The 15,178-nt window shown below is 48.3% G+C and overlaps 1 protein-coding gene across 1 annotated transcript; it reads left to right on the forward strand.

The window, feature by feature from the left end:
• Window positions 1-3,980: 3,980 nt before the first annotated feature.
• LOC146333674 (extracellular calcium-sensing receptor-like) lies at window positions 3,981-14,954 on the forward strand. The gene is made up of 6 exons (XM_084825673.1): window positions 3,981-4,055; window positions 9,055-9,119; window positions 10,120-10,411; window positions 12,925-13,014; window positions 13,105-13,758; window positions 14,730-14,954. Exons 1-6 carry the CDS (start codon window positions 3,981-3,983, stop codon window positions 14,952-14,954), a joined length of 1,401 nt encoding a protein of 466 aa, XP_084681799.1.
• Window positions 14,955-15,178: the final 224 nt, after the last annotated feature.

The raw sequence follows: 15,178 nt of genomic DNA on the forward strand, positions 1-15,178 counted from the left end.
TGGTCTCTGGGGAAGGAGATGATGTTTCTGCTCCTGCTCCTGCAGGTGCTGCTCTGCTTCCTGGTCCTCAGACCTCTCTTCTCTGTATTTCCCTCTTCATCATTTCCTCAGAGCCTTTCTTCACTGTATCTTGTCTCCTTTTTCTCTCCTCACAGTCAGAGAAGCTTCCCGGGGTCAAAAAGATTTGCACGTTAGCCCTTCCGGCAGAGAGCTGCATTGCACTGTGATAAATGGCATAAGACTCATTGTGAGGTTGACTGAACACGCATGAGAGTGCATAATGGCATCTACCATGTGGCGGTGAGGGCAGCAAAGAAGGCCTGCTTTGCTGCCTCCATTGCATCCTCAAGCAGCCGTCCATTAGAGCCTTCAAGGACCTGCTTTTATAATTTCATGAGGCACTTCAAGGGTAAAATTGCTGGCTTCATGCCAACTTGAACACTGCTTCTAGAATCGCATATGGCGAGGCATGCAGTGCACCAACTAGTTCAGCTGTATGGTATCATTTTCAGTTTTGAGGCCTCAGGATGTCAATGAGATTCTTGTAGCTGATTGGCTTAAAACCTGCTCTCTTGATCGTTGTCCATCCGGACTTATTCAAGTTAGCTGGGAGGAGTTGGCTGAGTGGACACAGACAGTGGTGAATGGAGTGGTGTCCACCACCATCAAGGAGATTGTGGTGTGTCCACTCATGGAAAAGCCCTCCCTACATCTGGAGGTTTATATGAACTCCTGCCCCATTGCTAATACCCATTTTCTGGGTAAGGGGCTTGTGGGGGTGGTGGCTGGGCAACTGCAGCCCTTCTTGGAGGATTCGGATTATTGCAACCCTTTCAGTCTGGGTTCAGGCCTGGTCTTGGGACAGAAGTGGCTTTCTTGTGAGAGAGAGAAAGAAGGAGTGCAACTCTCTTTATCCTGCTTAATTCCTCAGCAGCATGGAATTCTTTTAGATCGTCTCCGTGAGTTGGGAATTGGAGGCACTGTGCTAGAGTGGTTCTGTTCCTAATTGTGGGGATGGTTCCAGATAGTAGCACTGGGGGTCTGTGCCTCAGCTCCCCATTAATTAGGCTGCAGTGTACCACAGGGTACCGTCTTGTCCCCCCTGCTATTAAACATCTATAGGAAGCCACCGGTGGTGGTCATTAGGAGTTCAGAGGCATGGTGTCATCAGAATGCCAGCGATACCCAGCTCTATTTATCTGTAAAATCTGACCCAGGAGAGTCCGTGCATGTTCTGAACTGGTGCCTGGATGCAATGTTGGGTTGGATGAAGGCCAACAATTGACTGAATCTTGACAAGACAAAGACTCTAGGAGTGGCTGATAGCCAAGCATGAGAATTGGGGAGTTTGCTTGTTCTAGACAGGGTTGCACACCTCACAAAGAAAAGGTATGTAGTTTGGGGACTCATCCTTGTCGTTAGAGTGGCTTCTGTAGTGAGGAGTACCTGTTACTGACTCAGGTTGGTATATCAGCTGTGATCCCACCCACAGCAAGCAAGAAGCAGGACCTGTCTGTGATGGCACCCAATTTGAGGAATGATCTCCCCACTGGACTTCTGGAGGCGCCAACGGTCTCATGCTTTAGGCACCAGTTACAGACCTGTTTCTTTACCCAGGCCTTCCCTGAGTAAATATGCTGCCAGTCTGTTTGGTTGTAATTATGCTGTTGTTTTAATTGATTTTAGCGGGTTCTATTAATATTTACCTTAATGTTTTAGCCATTTTTATGCATTTTAACTGCATTGTAACACATATTGTAATGTGTTTTGTGAACTGTTTAGATCTACCAAATAAATAAATGGAGAAAGGGCTGCAATACAGTGGAATGTAAGGGACTCCCTTCTGCTGAGTCAGAGCTTGGGTCCTTCTCACTCAGTATCATCTGTTCCAGTCTTTCCCAGCCTGGTGCCCTCCAGATGTTCTGGACATCAGCTTCCATCAGGCCCATTCAATGTGGACAAGGGTCAGGAATGCTGGGCGTTGGCATCCAAAACATGTGGAGGGCTCCAATTTGGGGAAGATATGTCCACATGGCCTGGCATGGGCTCTCCATGGTTTCTGACAAGAGCCTTTCCCAACCCTACATGGAGATTATGGGGATCGAACCCAGACCTTCTACATGCCAAGTGTTTGACTCGTTGAGGGAGGAGGGACATCTAGTAACTTCATCTCCCATCGTTGCACGGTAGGTTCTGTATTCCTGGGATCTGAGAGGGACAGCCCCCTCTAGATGTCCATACCTAGTCACCCCAAAGGCTCTGCCCCCCCCTGCACCTGGACTAGTTTCTGAAAAGGTCCTCCCCCCCCCCCCGCAGCAACAGGACAAGCAGCCCTGGGCCTCTGGAATCTACTAGTTCACACAGGGACAGGACCGGCTTGAATAAACCAAGCCTAGTAAATCCTCCTCCTAATCCAGGAGGCCTCTGAATCAGGATGAGCAGAATCAAGCCATTTTCTAAGGTCCAAGTAAAATCTTGTGGTCAGTGCAGACCTTTAGTATAAACAGTTGCTACACAAGAAGAAATCCAAAGATTGGATACAGTTATGGGAAGTCTAAGAAGTTGCTGTTTAGGCATACAACAAGATTCTGCAATTTGTCAGCAAGAAAGAATAACACAGTATCTCAAAATTAGAGGTCAAAATTATGACAGAAAGGTGGGATGCTCTTTGGAAAAACTGAGTCCCTCCCAATATTTTCCCCACAGGGAAAAAAAATCTCTCAACTAGACAGAACTGAAGTTTGGGCAGTTGCTCTGCTCCCTCTGAGGTAACAAGACTGATAAGGCAGCTTATCAGTTCTGCTGGACCTTTAAGCAGCTTTCAATACCTTCCTGCCTGGTATTCTTCTGAGGGGTATGATTGGGAAGAGACCTGGAGGCGCTGTTTATATGGTGGCTCCAGTCCTTCTTGGAGGGACGATCTCAGAAAGTGGTGCTGGGGGACACCTGTTGAATGCCATGGCTTTTAAAAAAAATACCCTGCTTTTCATCTGGACAGATGAGAGGTGAGTCCTTCAGGATCCCTTGTGTTGCACTAGATGAGGTCACCAGAGATCTGGGAGGTGAGGAGACTGTGCATCTGATCCATTCTGCTCCAGGACCAGGCAGAAATGTCCAGCAGTTGCCCAGGCAAGCCCTGATGGAATTTTGTGCAGGATCCTAGCTCTTGGCCCAGTGCAGAAAAAGCAGGCAAGGCAAGGTGCTCACCGTACCTGAGGAAGAGCAGAAGGAGGTGTGGCCCCATCCATCGGCCAGGGAACCAAGGACTGAGGGATGAGGCTGCCTGCTCCTGTCTCCCAAGAAGAACATCATCATGGCAAGGGGGGACCAATGTGGCCCCGTCTGTTGGCAGAGAGGGGGCAGCTGCAGGGAGCTTGTTCCGCCCTTCCCTGCCAGGAGGAACGACTGCGAGAATGTCACAACTAGGAATGGATGAGGCTTTTGTTTCAATTCCTTTTCTACTAGAACTTGCCATTGTTGCAGCCTCGAATGTGTATGAGAATGCAGTACTCATTTCCACACCTTAGTTTATGGAAGAAACCGTGCTTTTGGGGTGTGCACTTCAAAACGTGTGCACCAACATGCACACTTTTCTGATATGGTGAAGAGGGGGAAACTCTGGCATATCGGGAATGGGAGTGAGATGAACTGAGCCCTGAGGTGGAAATCAGAGAACCTCGATGAGCTAGAACCTCACTGGTCCTTCCATCCCCATTTGAATGTAAGAACTGGTGCTGGGGTTTTCCTTTTTCTCCTCTTTTCCTTCCCCATCACTTTTCCTTTTCTGTTATGTCTTTTAGATTGTAAGCCTCAGGGCAGGGGCTGTCTTATTTTTCTACTTCATAAGCCTCCCTGGAAGTGGAAGCATTTTTTGGCTGAAGACTGGAGCAAATAATTAAATAAATAAAGCATCTACACAGTTGCTGTACAAAAAGAAAGGCAGATATTGGATACAGTTATGGGCAGACGCAGAAGCCACCATGTTAGAGAAAGATATCACAAGATTACGCAATCTGGTCGGGCGAACACAATATCTGAAGGATGAGAGGCCCAAAGTATGACTGGAAGGTGGGAAGCACATTTCACACAAGTGTTTAGATATAAAGAGAAACTAGTAATATTCCCACAGATAAAAGTCCCTCAACCAGCCGAAACTGTGAAGCTTAGGCAGGGGCTCCCTGACTGCGAGAGAAGAAGTCTTTGAAGGAAGCTGCCTTGTACTGAGTTAGACCATTGATCCGTTGAAATCAGTATTGTCTTTGCCAGGATTAGGCAACATTTCCTGGCAATACGAGAAACTGTCCTGGGCACCAACACAAAATCTGCACCCTGCAGATGAAAGCACCAGGCTGTGGCCACCTGCCATCTTCGTTTCCTAAGGGGTCCGAGGGCATTCTGGTCCCGTGGTTGCCTGTTGCCTGCCGCTGGCCTAGAAAAACTGGCAGTGGCTCTCCAGGGTTCCTGACAAAAGTCTCCACAAACCTCAGTGGGGATTGAACCCGAGACCTTCCTGCTCGTCTGCCTCCCTGTCCTACTAGTTCAGCTCTTCCAGCTTCCACTCCTGCATAGGGATGTACGAAACGACTTACCTGTTCTGTTTTGTACATCTGAGTTGTGGGGGGAAGGCACTCCGTCCCTCCACCTGAAATCCTCGATGGCCGGCTCCGCTCCGCGCAACTCTGTGGAGCCGCTGGCCGAGGCAACCTGCAGCGACATCCGGCCACTGCTGTGCTGCGCAATGGGTTCCGCAATGGGTTTTGGGGGGCCAAATGCGCTGGCATTCAGCATCACCGAGATCCATGGCGGAATTCTCCGCTATCCCTACTCCTGCGTGACTGGATGTTAAAACCAGATCAGGAGGAGGGTCAACGAAGGCGTCTTAGGTATGTGTGTATGTATTACATTTCTATACCACCTAAGAGCCAAAGATCTCTGCTCAGTTCCCCACAGTTGAAACCACAAAATTCTAGGGATCTAGAGAATTCTGCCATGGATCCCAGGGGGGGCGAATTCCAGTGAATTCGCCCCCTCGGAATCCATGGCGGAATGGAGCACCCCCCCACGAAAGCCCTGTGAAACAGAGCCTACCTGGCTGTGGCGGCGGCAGCAGCGGTGGCAGCGGCTCTGGCCACTGCTGGGGTGCTGTGGCCGCAAATGGCGGCCGTCGTAGCGGCCACCATTTGCATCCCTACGCCGGGTTGTGATAGGCTATGTATATATTTACATAGCCTATCATGGCGAAAGACAGGGATGCAAATGCCGGCTGCTACGCCATTTGCACCCGTTTTTTGCCATGATAGGCTACGTAAATGTTTACGCAGCCTATCACTAGGGATGTACGAAGGTCACTTACCTTTTCGCAGCGGTGCTTCGCGGTGGGGGGGAGGCGCTTCGCTTCTCCCCCCGAAGTTCAGGCGAGGGGGGGGAGGTGCCCTGCCTCGCCCGGCCGAAATTCAGGCTGGGGAGAAGCGCCCCGTCTCCCCGGCCGCGAAACAAAAAGTAAAACAAAAAACAAAAAAAACACCCGTGATAGGCTACGTAACGATTAACGTAGCCTATCACGGCTAGATTTCCAAAGTCAGCCATGATAGGCTACGTAAATCGTTAAGTAGCCTATCACTGGTGACTTTGAAAAAAAAAAAAAGCGCGTACGCAAATGGCGGCACCCTATGGTATTACGTAGACTACCGGGACCAAATAAGGAACGCAAATGGCGGCGCCCATAGGGCGCCACCATTTGCGTACGTGCTTTTTTTTTTCAAAGTCACCCGTGATAGGCTACATAACGATTTACGTAGCCTATCACGGCTGACTTTGGAAATCTAGCCGTGATAGGCTAAGTTAATCGTTACATAGCCTATCACGGGTGTTTTTTTTTTTTTTTACACTTTACTTTGTAATGGCGGTGGCAGCAGCCGGTCGGAAGAGCGGCTGCCACCCCCACCCCCGACAAAAGGCCGACGAACCGCTGCTGGGACCCGCCGACAGGAAGGACTTTCTCCAAAGGTAGGTCCCATCCCGGGGGGTGGCGGAGAATTTCACCGCCAATTTTGGCGGGCCGAATGCGTTGGTGCTCAGCCCCCCGAAGATTCGGGGAGAAATTCTCCGCCATCCCTACCTATTACTGCAAAAAATCAGGAACGCAAATGGCAGCTGCCGTAGCCACCACCATTTGTGTCCGCAGGCTCCGCATGCCTGAGAATGCACCTGGCTGGTGGCCCCGCAGAGTTGCCGTGGAGCGGAGCTGGCTGGGATAGGATTTCGAGGGGAGGTGTGGAGTGCCTCCCCCCCCACCGCGAATCACCCCCTTCGAAAAGGTAAGTGACTTTCGCACATCCCTACAAAATACGATACAGAATGTAAAAGCTTGAAACTACAATATCAAAGTACAAATCCAAATTAAACCTAGCAGCAATGCAGAAATGTAAACGACAATTACAGATTAAAAGCAACAGAGCTAAAGTACTAAAATGCCAGGGAAAATAAAAAGGTCTTCACCTGTTGCCAGAAAGAGCACAATGAGCCTCTTTGGGAATTCTCCATTTGCTTTTGGAAGGTTTAGCAGTCCCCCTTCATCACACATCTTGCATGCCCCCTTGGACAGGGTCTAATGCCTTGTGGCACAGCAACTGTAGCTGTCCTGGGACATGTTTTGCATCCTTGGTATAGTTGTCATACATCCGCCTTCCCCCACCTGATGCTCTCCAGATTTTGTTTTTACATTAATGTTGAATTGTGAAATTCCAATGAAACAAAACAAAAAAGGGAAAAACGTGTAGCTACGTATATTCGAATGTATCAATTTCAATTCATACATATGAAATGAATGTGTGTTTGTGTGTGTGTGAAAATATGGTGTTCTATGAATTATACTTCTTAGTATAATTATCAACTTCAACAAAGGCAGACCAAAGTTCCAGAAACATATCAATTCACAGGTGGAGTCTGTACAGCCCTTGTTCAAATGTTGTAAGCATTGTTACGTTCTCAACCCATTGCATTATGGCGGCTCACCATTTATAGTTCCAGTGTAGTAATATCTGTCTTCTGGCTGTCAAAAGGATGCAGAGGATCCATTTGCACTGACTATATGTTAACTTCCAGGATGCAGGTGGATAACTGAAAAACACATGTACATCAGTAAATATTAAAGAGTGTTCCAGTACAAGGTTTATCTATATAATAACCTTCTACCAAAAAGAGGCACGTATTGGGCACTGCCAGAACATATGGTTAAAAGAAGCACTAGCTCTGTTTCACATGCTCTTCAGCTGTATTGGACTGCAACTCCATCATTCCCAGCCAACATAGCCAATGACCTTACTGGTTAGGAATGATGGGGGGTTCCAGTCCAAAACATCTGGAGGGCCCCAGGCTGGGGAAGGCTGCTATAGCTGATGCTATCTGTAGCCTGAGGGATCACCAAGAAGACTGAATGCCAGGTGTCCATGATGGCAGAGATGGGTCATCTGAGGTTAAGGCAAAATGTTCTCCTGGGTCTGAGGGTTCTCCAAGTAACCTTCCACTGGATCAAATTCAGGTTACAGTACTTGCACTCAATTATAACATCTGAGGGGATGGGAGAGGAAGGGCCACGCTGAGTCCTGAGATGTTACTCATGGCCTTATGTCCTCAAAATCACACAGGCCCAAAGGTAGACCCTGACCACCACAGTCAAATCCATTTAGACCAGTTAGTTCACCCACCAATGTCTTGTTGGTCAATGCTGCATTACATTAATCTGTTTCCAAAACCTCCCTTCCCCAGTCATCAGTCTGGGCCAGTGAACTTTGGCACAAGCTTGGACTCCATCTTTGACTGATTGATTGATTGATTGCATTTCTATACCGCTCCATAGCTAGGGATGTACGAATACCTTACCTGGTTCCAGTCGGGGCATCCGTTGGGGGGGGAGGCTCTCCGTCCCTCCCCCCAGAATCCTCAACGGGGGGAGGCAATCCCCCCAGAATCCTGCCCAGCAGGCTCTGCTCCGCAGCAACTCCGCGGAGAGCCAGCCAGGGCTGTCCGCAACTGAACTTCCGGCCGCGGACGGGCTGCTGCGGATGCAAATGGTAGCCGTGGTAGCGGTCGCCATTTGTGTCCTTCCAGGCTGCCATGATAGGCTACATAAGTATTTACATAGCCTATCATGGCATGCCCCCCCCAAAAAAATGGTGTACGCAAATGGTGGCGGCTATGGCGGCCGCCATTTGCGTTCCCTATTTTTCGCCGTTTTATCCTATGTAAATATTTACATAGGCAATTATGGCAAAAAAAGGGGGAACCGCAAATAGTGCCTACTACGCTACATTTCTTTTTTATCGCCGTAAAAGCCTACGTAAATATTTATGTAGGATAAAACGGCAAAAAAAAGAACACAAATAGCGCCCACTACACTATTTGCAGTTCCCTTTCCCCCCCGCCTTAATAGCCTACATAAATATTTACGTAGACTAAAATGGCGAAAAATAGGGAGCGCCAATGTTGGCCACCGTAGCCACCGCCATTTGCGTATGCCTTTTTTTTTTCTTGGCTTGCCATGATAGGCTATGTAAATACTTACGTAGCCTATCATGGCAAAGACCAGAATGCAAATGGCGGCTGTGGCAGCTGGTCAAAAGACCAGCTGCTGCCGCTGCAGCCGCCGCTGCAGCCACCGCCATCTGGAACATCCGCTGCCATCTGGAACATCCGCCCCAGGTAAGCTTTGTCCTGGGGGGAATCCACTGGGGGGGGCAGGCCGTTCCGCCACAGATTTTGGGGGGCCGAATGCCAGTGCATTTGGCCTCACTGAAATCCGTGGCAAAATTCTCCTCCATCTCTATCCACAGCCAAAGCTCTCTGGGTGGTTTACAAAAGTTAAATCATTAAACGCAGTATAAAAAGTTGGAATTAGGAGTACGACTTCACACAGACCCAAGTTTGTAACCTGACAACTAAAGTCAAATCCCTGAGCCCGTCCACCCGAGACGAGAGACAGTGACGCAAACCTGTTTTTCTCCCTCCAAAGTGCAAAGGGAGCCCAGCCCTCTGGGGCTGTGGTTATTCCTCTAGCCAGGTACTCTCCAAAGTGCAAAGGGAGCCCAGCCCTCTGGGGCTGTGGTTATTCCTCTAGCCAGGTACTCTCCAAATTACAGTAATCTTGTGGAATCCCCCATGGATTTCTGTCCAGCACATCAATACCAAAGAAATGCTGGAGAAAACATGCTGAATATAAATACATATTGATCCCTTCCATGTGGGGCTGGGAATGGTGTCTGACCATCTCTGGCTAAGATCTAATTCCCCTGCTGGGGCCCGTAGAGTCAGTTCTCTTTCAGGTTCCCTTTGTCGCTGAGCAAGGAAGGAAGGTTTCTCTATGCCCCTGATGGTTTGGCTGCGGCTGCTGCTGCTGTTTTGGCTCCTGCCTCGGGTCACCCAGAGGATGCTGAGGACCACGTGCCTCTGGACTGGGACATACGAACTGTGTGAAGACTATTACAAGCCAGGAGACCTCATTGGTGCGAATATACCACTGGGCAACTATCTTCCAGCAAAGACACAGGACTTCAGTCAATTATCCCAATTAACTTTCTTTGGTAATCTTACGTAGGTTTCCACAAGAGGGATCTGTGACAGATGCTTGCTTTGGTTTTAGATTAGGGGGCTCCTCCCAAGGATGTGCATTAGCCATGCTGCTGACATTCAAAATTCCCTAGGTTGAAATACCAGTTTCAGGGGCTTGTCAGGATTGGCTTCAACCTGTAAGGACAGTCTGAGGGCCAGTTGAACACCCCAGCCACCCACGCTCCCCTTTGATCTATGATCCAGCAGGGCTCTTCTGATCTATGATCCAGCAGGGCTCTTCTGAAATGCAGCTGGCAATACTCCCCCCCCTCACTAGGTCTCTCTCTCTCATTCTCTCTCTCATTCTGTGTGTGTGCATGCACGCGCGTGTGATAGAAGTGGGGGAGTCAACAAAAGAATCTGGATTTCTCTGTGAATTCTTGATTTTTGGATGAAAGTTGGCTTTGGACTGAAAGTGTTTGTATTTTCCCAAAGATGTTTGAACCAGATGGTCTTCTAGTCTCAGCAGGGTTTGTTTGGCATCTCCACCCTCCAATGACACTCTCCTTGCAGGTGGTCAATCAGGTACTACCAGCAAATCCCAACTTTGGCGTTTGCCATCAATGAGCTCAACAAGGATCCAACTCTCCTACCCAACACCACGCTTGGCTTCCGCATCTATGACCACAGGAACATGGTCAGAAGGATCTATGTGAGCACCCTGTCTCTGCTCTCCACTCGGGGGCAAATGTGTCCGAATTACAAATGCAACAAGAAGGATAAACTGCTCTCTGTTATTGGGGGTCTTGACTCTGAATCCTCAAGGCAGATGGCCTCCATCTTGGGCATCCTTAAGTTCCCACAGGTAAGGAAATCCAAGTGGGGATACCTGTGGGGGTTCTTCCGAACTCAGGATAATAAATATGGAAAAGCCAGTCTCTGGAAACAAGGCAGGGTGTGTGTGGCAGCACGGTATTACCGCAATTCTGTATGGCAAAAGAAAATGTCCTTCATACTAGGGATGTTAGAGAATTCTGCCACGGACTCCAATGAGGCTGGATTCTTCAGAATCTGCCCCCACCCCCCGAGTCCGTGGCGGAACAGAGCAATCCCCCCGCCATCCTGCAAAATTTCCCCGGGACAGACCCTGCCTTTTGTTGGCCGTCCGGTCCATCCGCTGCCCCGGTCTGCGGCCACGAATGGCTGCCCCAGTCTGTGGCCACCATTTGCCTCCCTACTTTAGCCGTGATAGGCTATGTAAATATTTACGTCACCTATCACAGCAAAGAGCAGGGACGCAAATAGCATCTGCTACGCCATTTGCGTCCCTACCTTTTGCCGTGATAGGCTACATAAATATATACGTAGCCTATCACAGCTAATGCAGGGATGCAAATAGCAGCTGCTATACCATTTGCGTCCTTGCGATAGCCGTGATAGGCAACGTATATATTTACGTAGCTTATCACGAAAAGAGCAGGGACACAAATGGCATAGCAGATGCCATTTGCGTCCCTGCTCTTTGCTGTCATAGGCTACATAAATATATACGTAGCCTATCATGGCTAATGCAGGGACACAAATGGCGGCCGCTATGGTGGCTGCCATTTCTGGCTGCAGTCCAGCAGCAGACGCACATCTGGCTGCAGGCGGGCCCGGCTGGCAGCTCTGCGGACTTGCCGTGGAGCAGAGCCGGCCAGGGAGGATTCCAGGGGGGAGGGACGGATCGCCTCCCCCACCCAGCGGACGGCCCCACCTGGAACGGGGTGAGTAATCTGTACACCCCTACTTCATACCTTGTCAGTAATCCAGAACTGGGCATTTCAGGAGGCTGTTGTGTGACCTATCCCATCAATGGGTCTGTTATGTCCGGAAAGGTTTTCAGTTGTAGCAAACAACAAAGATTCTGGCAATGCCTTAAAGACTCACCAACTAACAAGTAGCCAAAAGACTCCTTGTTGTCTTTGCCACAAATGACTAACATAGCTCCTCCAGTAGGGATTGCGTGAAGCCTCCCCTCCCCACTACAGCATAAGACCTCACCTGCAGTGTTTTATGTCCAGTGCTGTGGGCATTAGTGTGTGTGTGTGTGTGTGTGTGTGTGTGTGTGGTGTATTTCAGCAACACATTTGAGAAAGCGACCCAGGCTATTTGATTGGTTGCAGCCAATCACAAGCTGAATATGAGTTAGCAGTGTAATGTGGCTGCCAAAGCAGCAAATGCAATTTCAGGTGTCATCAATACAAGTATAGTCTCAAAATCTCAGGAAGGAATAGTTCCACTCTACTCTGCTCTGTTCAGACCTCAGCTTGAATACGGTGACTAGTTCCTGACACTACATTTTAAGGATTCAGACAACCTGGGACAGATTCAGAGAGTGGGATCAAAAATTATCAAGGAATTAGAAACTAAGTCCTGCAAGGGAAGATTGCAGGAACTGGTTATGTTTTGCTTTGACAACTGATGGGCGTTATGATAGCACTTTTCAAGTACCGAAAGCATTGTCACACAGAAGAGGGCTGCAAACTGTTCTCTGTCATCCAAGGCTGTAGGACATAAGATATCAGGCATAAGTTACAGGAAGGCAGATTTCAGTGGAACATTAGGAACAACGTCTTTACTATCAGAGCAATCAGATCATGGATCTGACTGCTTAGGTAGGTGGTGAGCTCTCCATCCCTGGAGGAATTCAAGCAAAGACTGGACCGCTATCTGTCGGGGATGCTTGAAACTGCGTTTCCGCACTAAGCAGGGGGTTGTATTCAGTGGCCTAAATGGCCCCTTCCAACTTTATGATTCGATGAGTCTAAGCATTGGGACACATTTCCATACAAAATAACTTCTGTTTTGACCAATTACATTAGGGGTACTTCATGCCAGCCCTGACTTTTGGGGTGATGGACTTGACATTACCATACAGGGTCAGCTTACATTTTGTTGTTGCTGTTGTTCAGTCGTTAAGTTGTGTCCGACTCTTCGTGACCCCACGGACCATAGCATGCCAGGCCTTCCTGTCCTCTGCTCTCTCCAGGGGTGTGCTCAAGTCCATATTCATTGCATTGGTGATGCTATCCAGCCATCTCATCCTCTGCCATCCCCTTCTCCTTTTGCCATCAATCTTTCCCAGCATCAGGCTCTTTTCCAGTGAGTTTTCTCTTCGCATTAGGTGGCCAAAATATTTGAGCTCAGCTTACATTTAGAAATATACTTTTGAAATTTTTCTTTCAGGATAACATATCAGATGAAATGTGATATGAAATATAGGAGTCCAGGAAAGCTTATGCCATGAAAAACGTGTTAGTCTTTCAAGTTCAAAAACTCGTTGGTTTTGCTGCAACTGCCTAATGGGGCCAACCCTCTTGAAATTCCTTCCTTCAGCTTGGTTATGGCTTGTTTGACTCTCTTCAGAGAGAGAAAAGGGTATTTCCTTCCTTCTACCGGATTGATCCCAATGAACATATTCAATATGTGGGCTTAGTCCGGCTGCTCCTGCATTTCCACTGGAACTGGATTGGGCTGGTTTCCTACAGTGATGACCGTGGTGAAACTTTCATCCAGACACTGACACCAATGTTCAAGCAGAATGACATCTGCATGGTCTTCTCCAAAATGGTGGAGCCAGCTGACAGGGTCTTATTGATGGGTGAACCACTTATTTCCATGTATATTCCTACTTCTTGGGTCAAATCCTTAGTCATTATTCTCTTTGGGAAAGGACAAATTATAGGATTGTTTCTTCATCTGCAAGAGACCAATGCCTCATTGAGGAAGGTTTGGATCTTGACATCCCATTTTGAAATTGCTGCAACGGGATCCCAATTCCACTTGCAGTATCTAAAACCTTTCCATGGTGCATTGAACTTCAGAGTCCACACAAAGGATGTGCCAGAATTCAAGCCTCTTCTCCAGGCTTTAGATCCATTAGAACCACAAGGAGACATCTTTCTCCGGGACTGGTGGGAAATGGTATTTCACTGTAAGATTCTGCAATCAGGCCAAACCTCTCAAATGGGATGGAGAAACTGTACTGGGAAGGAGAAGCTAGAGGACCTGCCAGGCCATCGCTTCCAACTGAGCATGACCAGTCGCAGCTACAGCATCTACAATGCCATCTACTCTGTGGCACACGCGTTGCATGCCGTGTACTTGTCTGGATCCAAACGTGCAATGACGGGGGAAGCCAAGAGGGTTCTGAATGTCCAGCCGTGGCAGGTCTTGGTGTCATTAAGATTTGGCAGTGCTATAAAAAGTGTCTTGGAGATGTTTTTAAGGTCAAATCATGGAAGCAACAAGTCAGCCATAGAGAAGGGCTATTTGTCCATTCTAAAGATCCTAAGAAAGACATCTCCCATGGATCTTCTTCCATAATTCATAGCCATGATTCCCCTTAAAGAGTAACAGAAATTCAGTGACGAGTATCAGAAACTTCTACTTCTTTTGTCATAATTATAGAAGTATAACTCTGACAAGTAAGAAGGCAGGAATCAAGCAAACCCCCACAACATCCAGTCCTAGTCTTTGCCCCCCACCCCACCCCTCAGAATCAAATAACATGCACCCCACCCCAATGCTCCTTCATGCCAGCCAGCTGAATCCATCAGATGTTGGTCTTTTTGCTGTTATGAGAAAAACTCCTCCAGCTCCCACCCATAATGTGAGAGTGTCTTCAACCAAGTGTACACCAATTTAGCCACACACACCCCGCACCAAACTGCCCCCTGGTGCGGAAGCTTTTTCTAATGGTTATTGTCCAATGAAGAAGCACCTTAGGATTTCAACGAAACCAGGGGTGTGCAAATCTGGGCGGTCTGAGGACTATTTTTCCACTGGACCCCCAGTAGGCTGCCCCCCCATGGTGTGGAATAATAAGAAAAATAAATACAAGATGACCCCTGTAGTAGATCTGGAGCATTAAAAAGGCAATCAAGCTAATTTGGATACTTTTGACACTCCATAGCCATTATGGATACTTTTTTTTTTTCCAAAAAGAATATGTATTTTTCATGGATTCGGGGTGGGGGTGTATGAGGCTTGTTGGCCATGCCCCCCCCCAAACTAAGCAATGAAGTAAAGATGGAAGGCATCTGCTTCCTTGAGGACCATCACAGTATGTCAGAAGACACCAGACCCCACTAACAGTCACAACCCATCATCCACTTTGCTCAGTGTCTCTTTCATTTCAGATTCTTGCCTCCTTGAGGAACGTCCGGTTTAACAACAGTGCTGGGGATGAAGTCTCTTTCAAGGGAAATGGCAAGAGATGTGATATCCTGAACTGGATCTTCTTCCCAAATGGGTCTTTTGATCCTGTGCAAGTTGGTTGGATACATCAAGAGGCTTCACCAGGCGAGGATTTCACCATTAAGTCCAAAGCTATTGTCTGGGCTACACAGGTGGGGTTGCAGTGAATGTTTTGGGATTATAGAACTACAGACTGTTGCAGTTCTGTCCCTTGAGAACAGAAGGTACCTTCCTAGGTAGAACCCAAGGCTGACTGAGTCCAGGGAGGGCTGCTGCCCTGTGGTAAAGCACCTGCTTTCCATGCAAATGTCCCAGGTTCGCTCACCAGTTTCCAGCTAGGCCTGGGAATGGATCTGGCTCCAGCTTCCTTTGCTCCTATTTAATCAGCCTT

This window comes from Heloderma suspectum, chromosome Z (assembly GCF_057233095.1).
Source record: "Heloderma suspectum isolate Gila_16-S chromosome Z, 16-S_ref, whole genome shotgun sequence".
NCBI classification, from domain to species: domain Eukaryota; kingdom Metazoa; phylum Chordata; class Lepidosauria; order Squamata; family Helodermatidae; genus Heloderma; species Heloderma suspectum.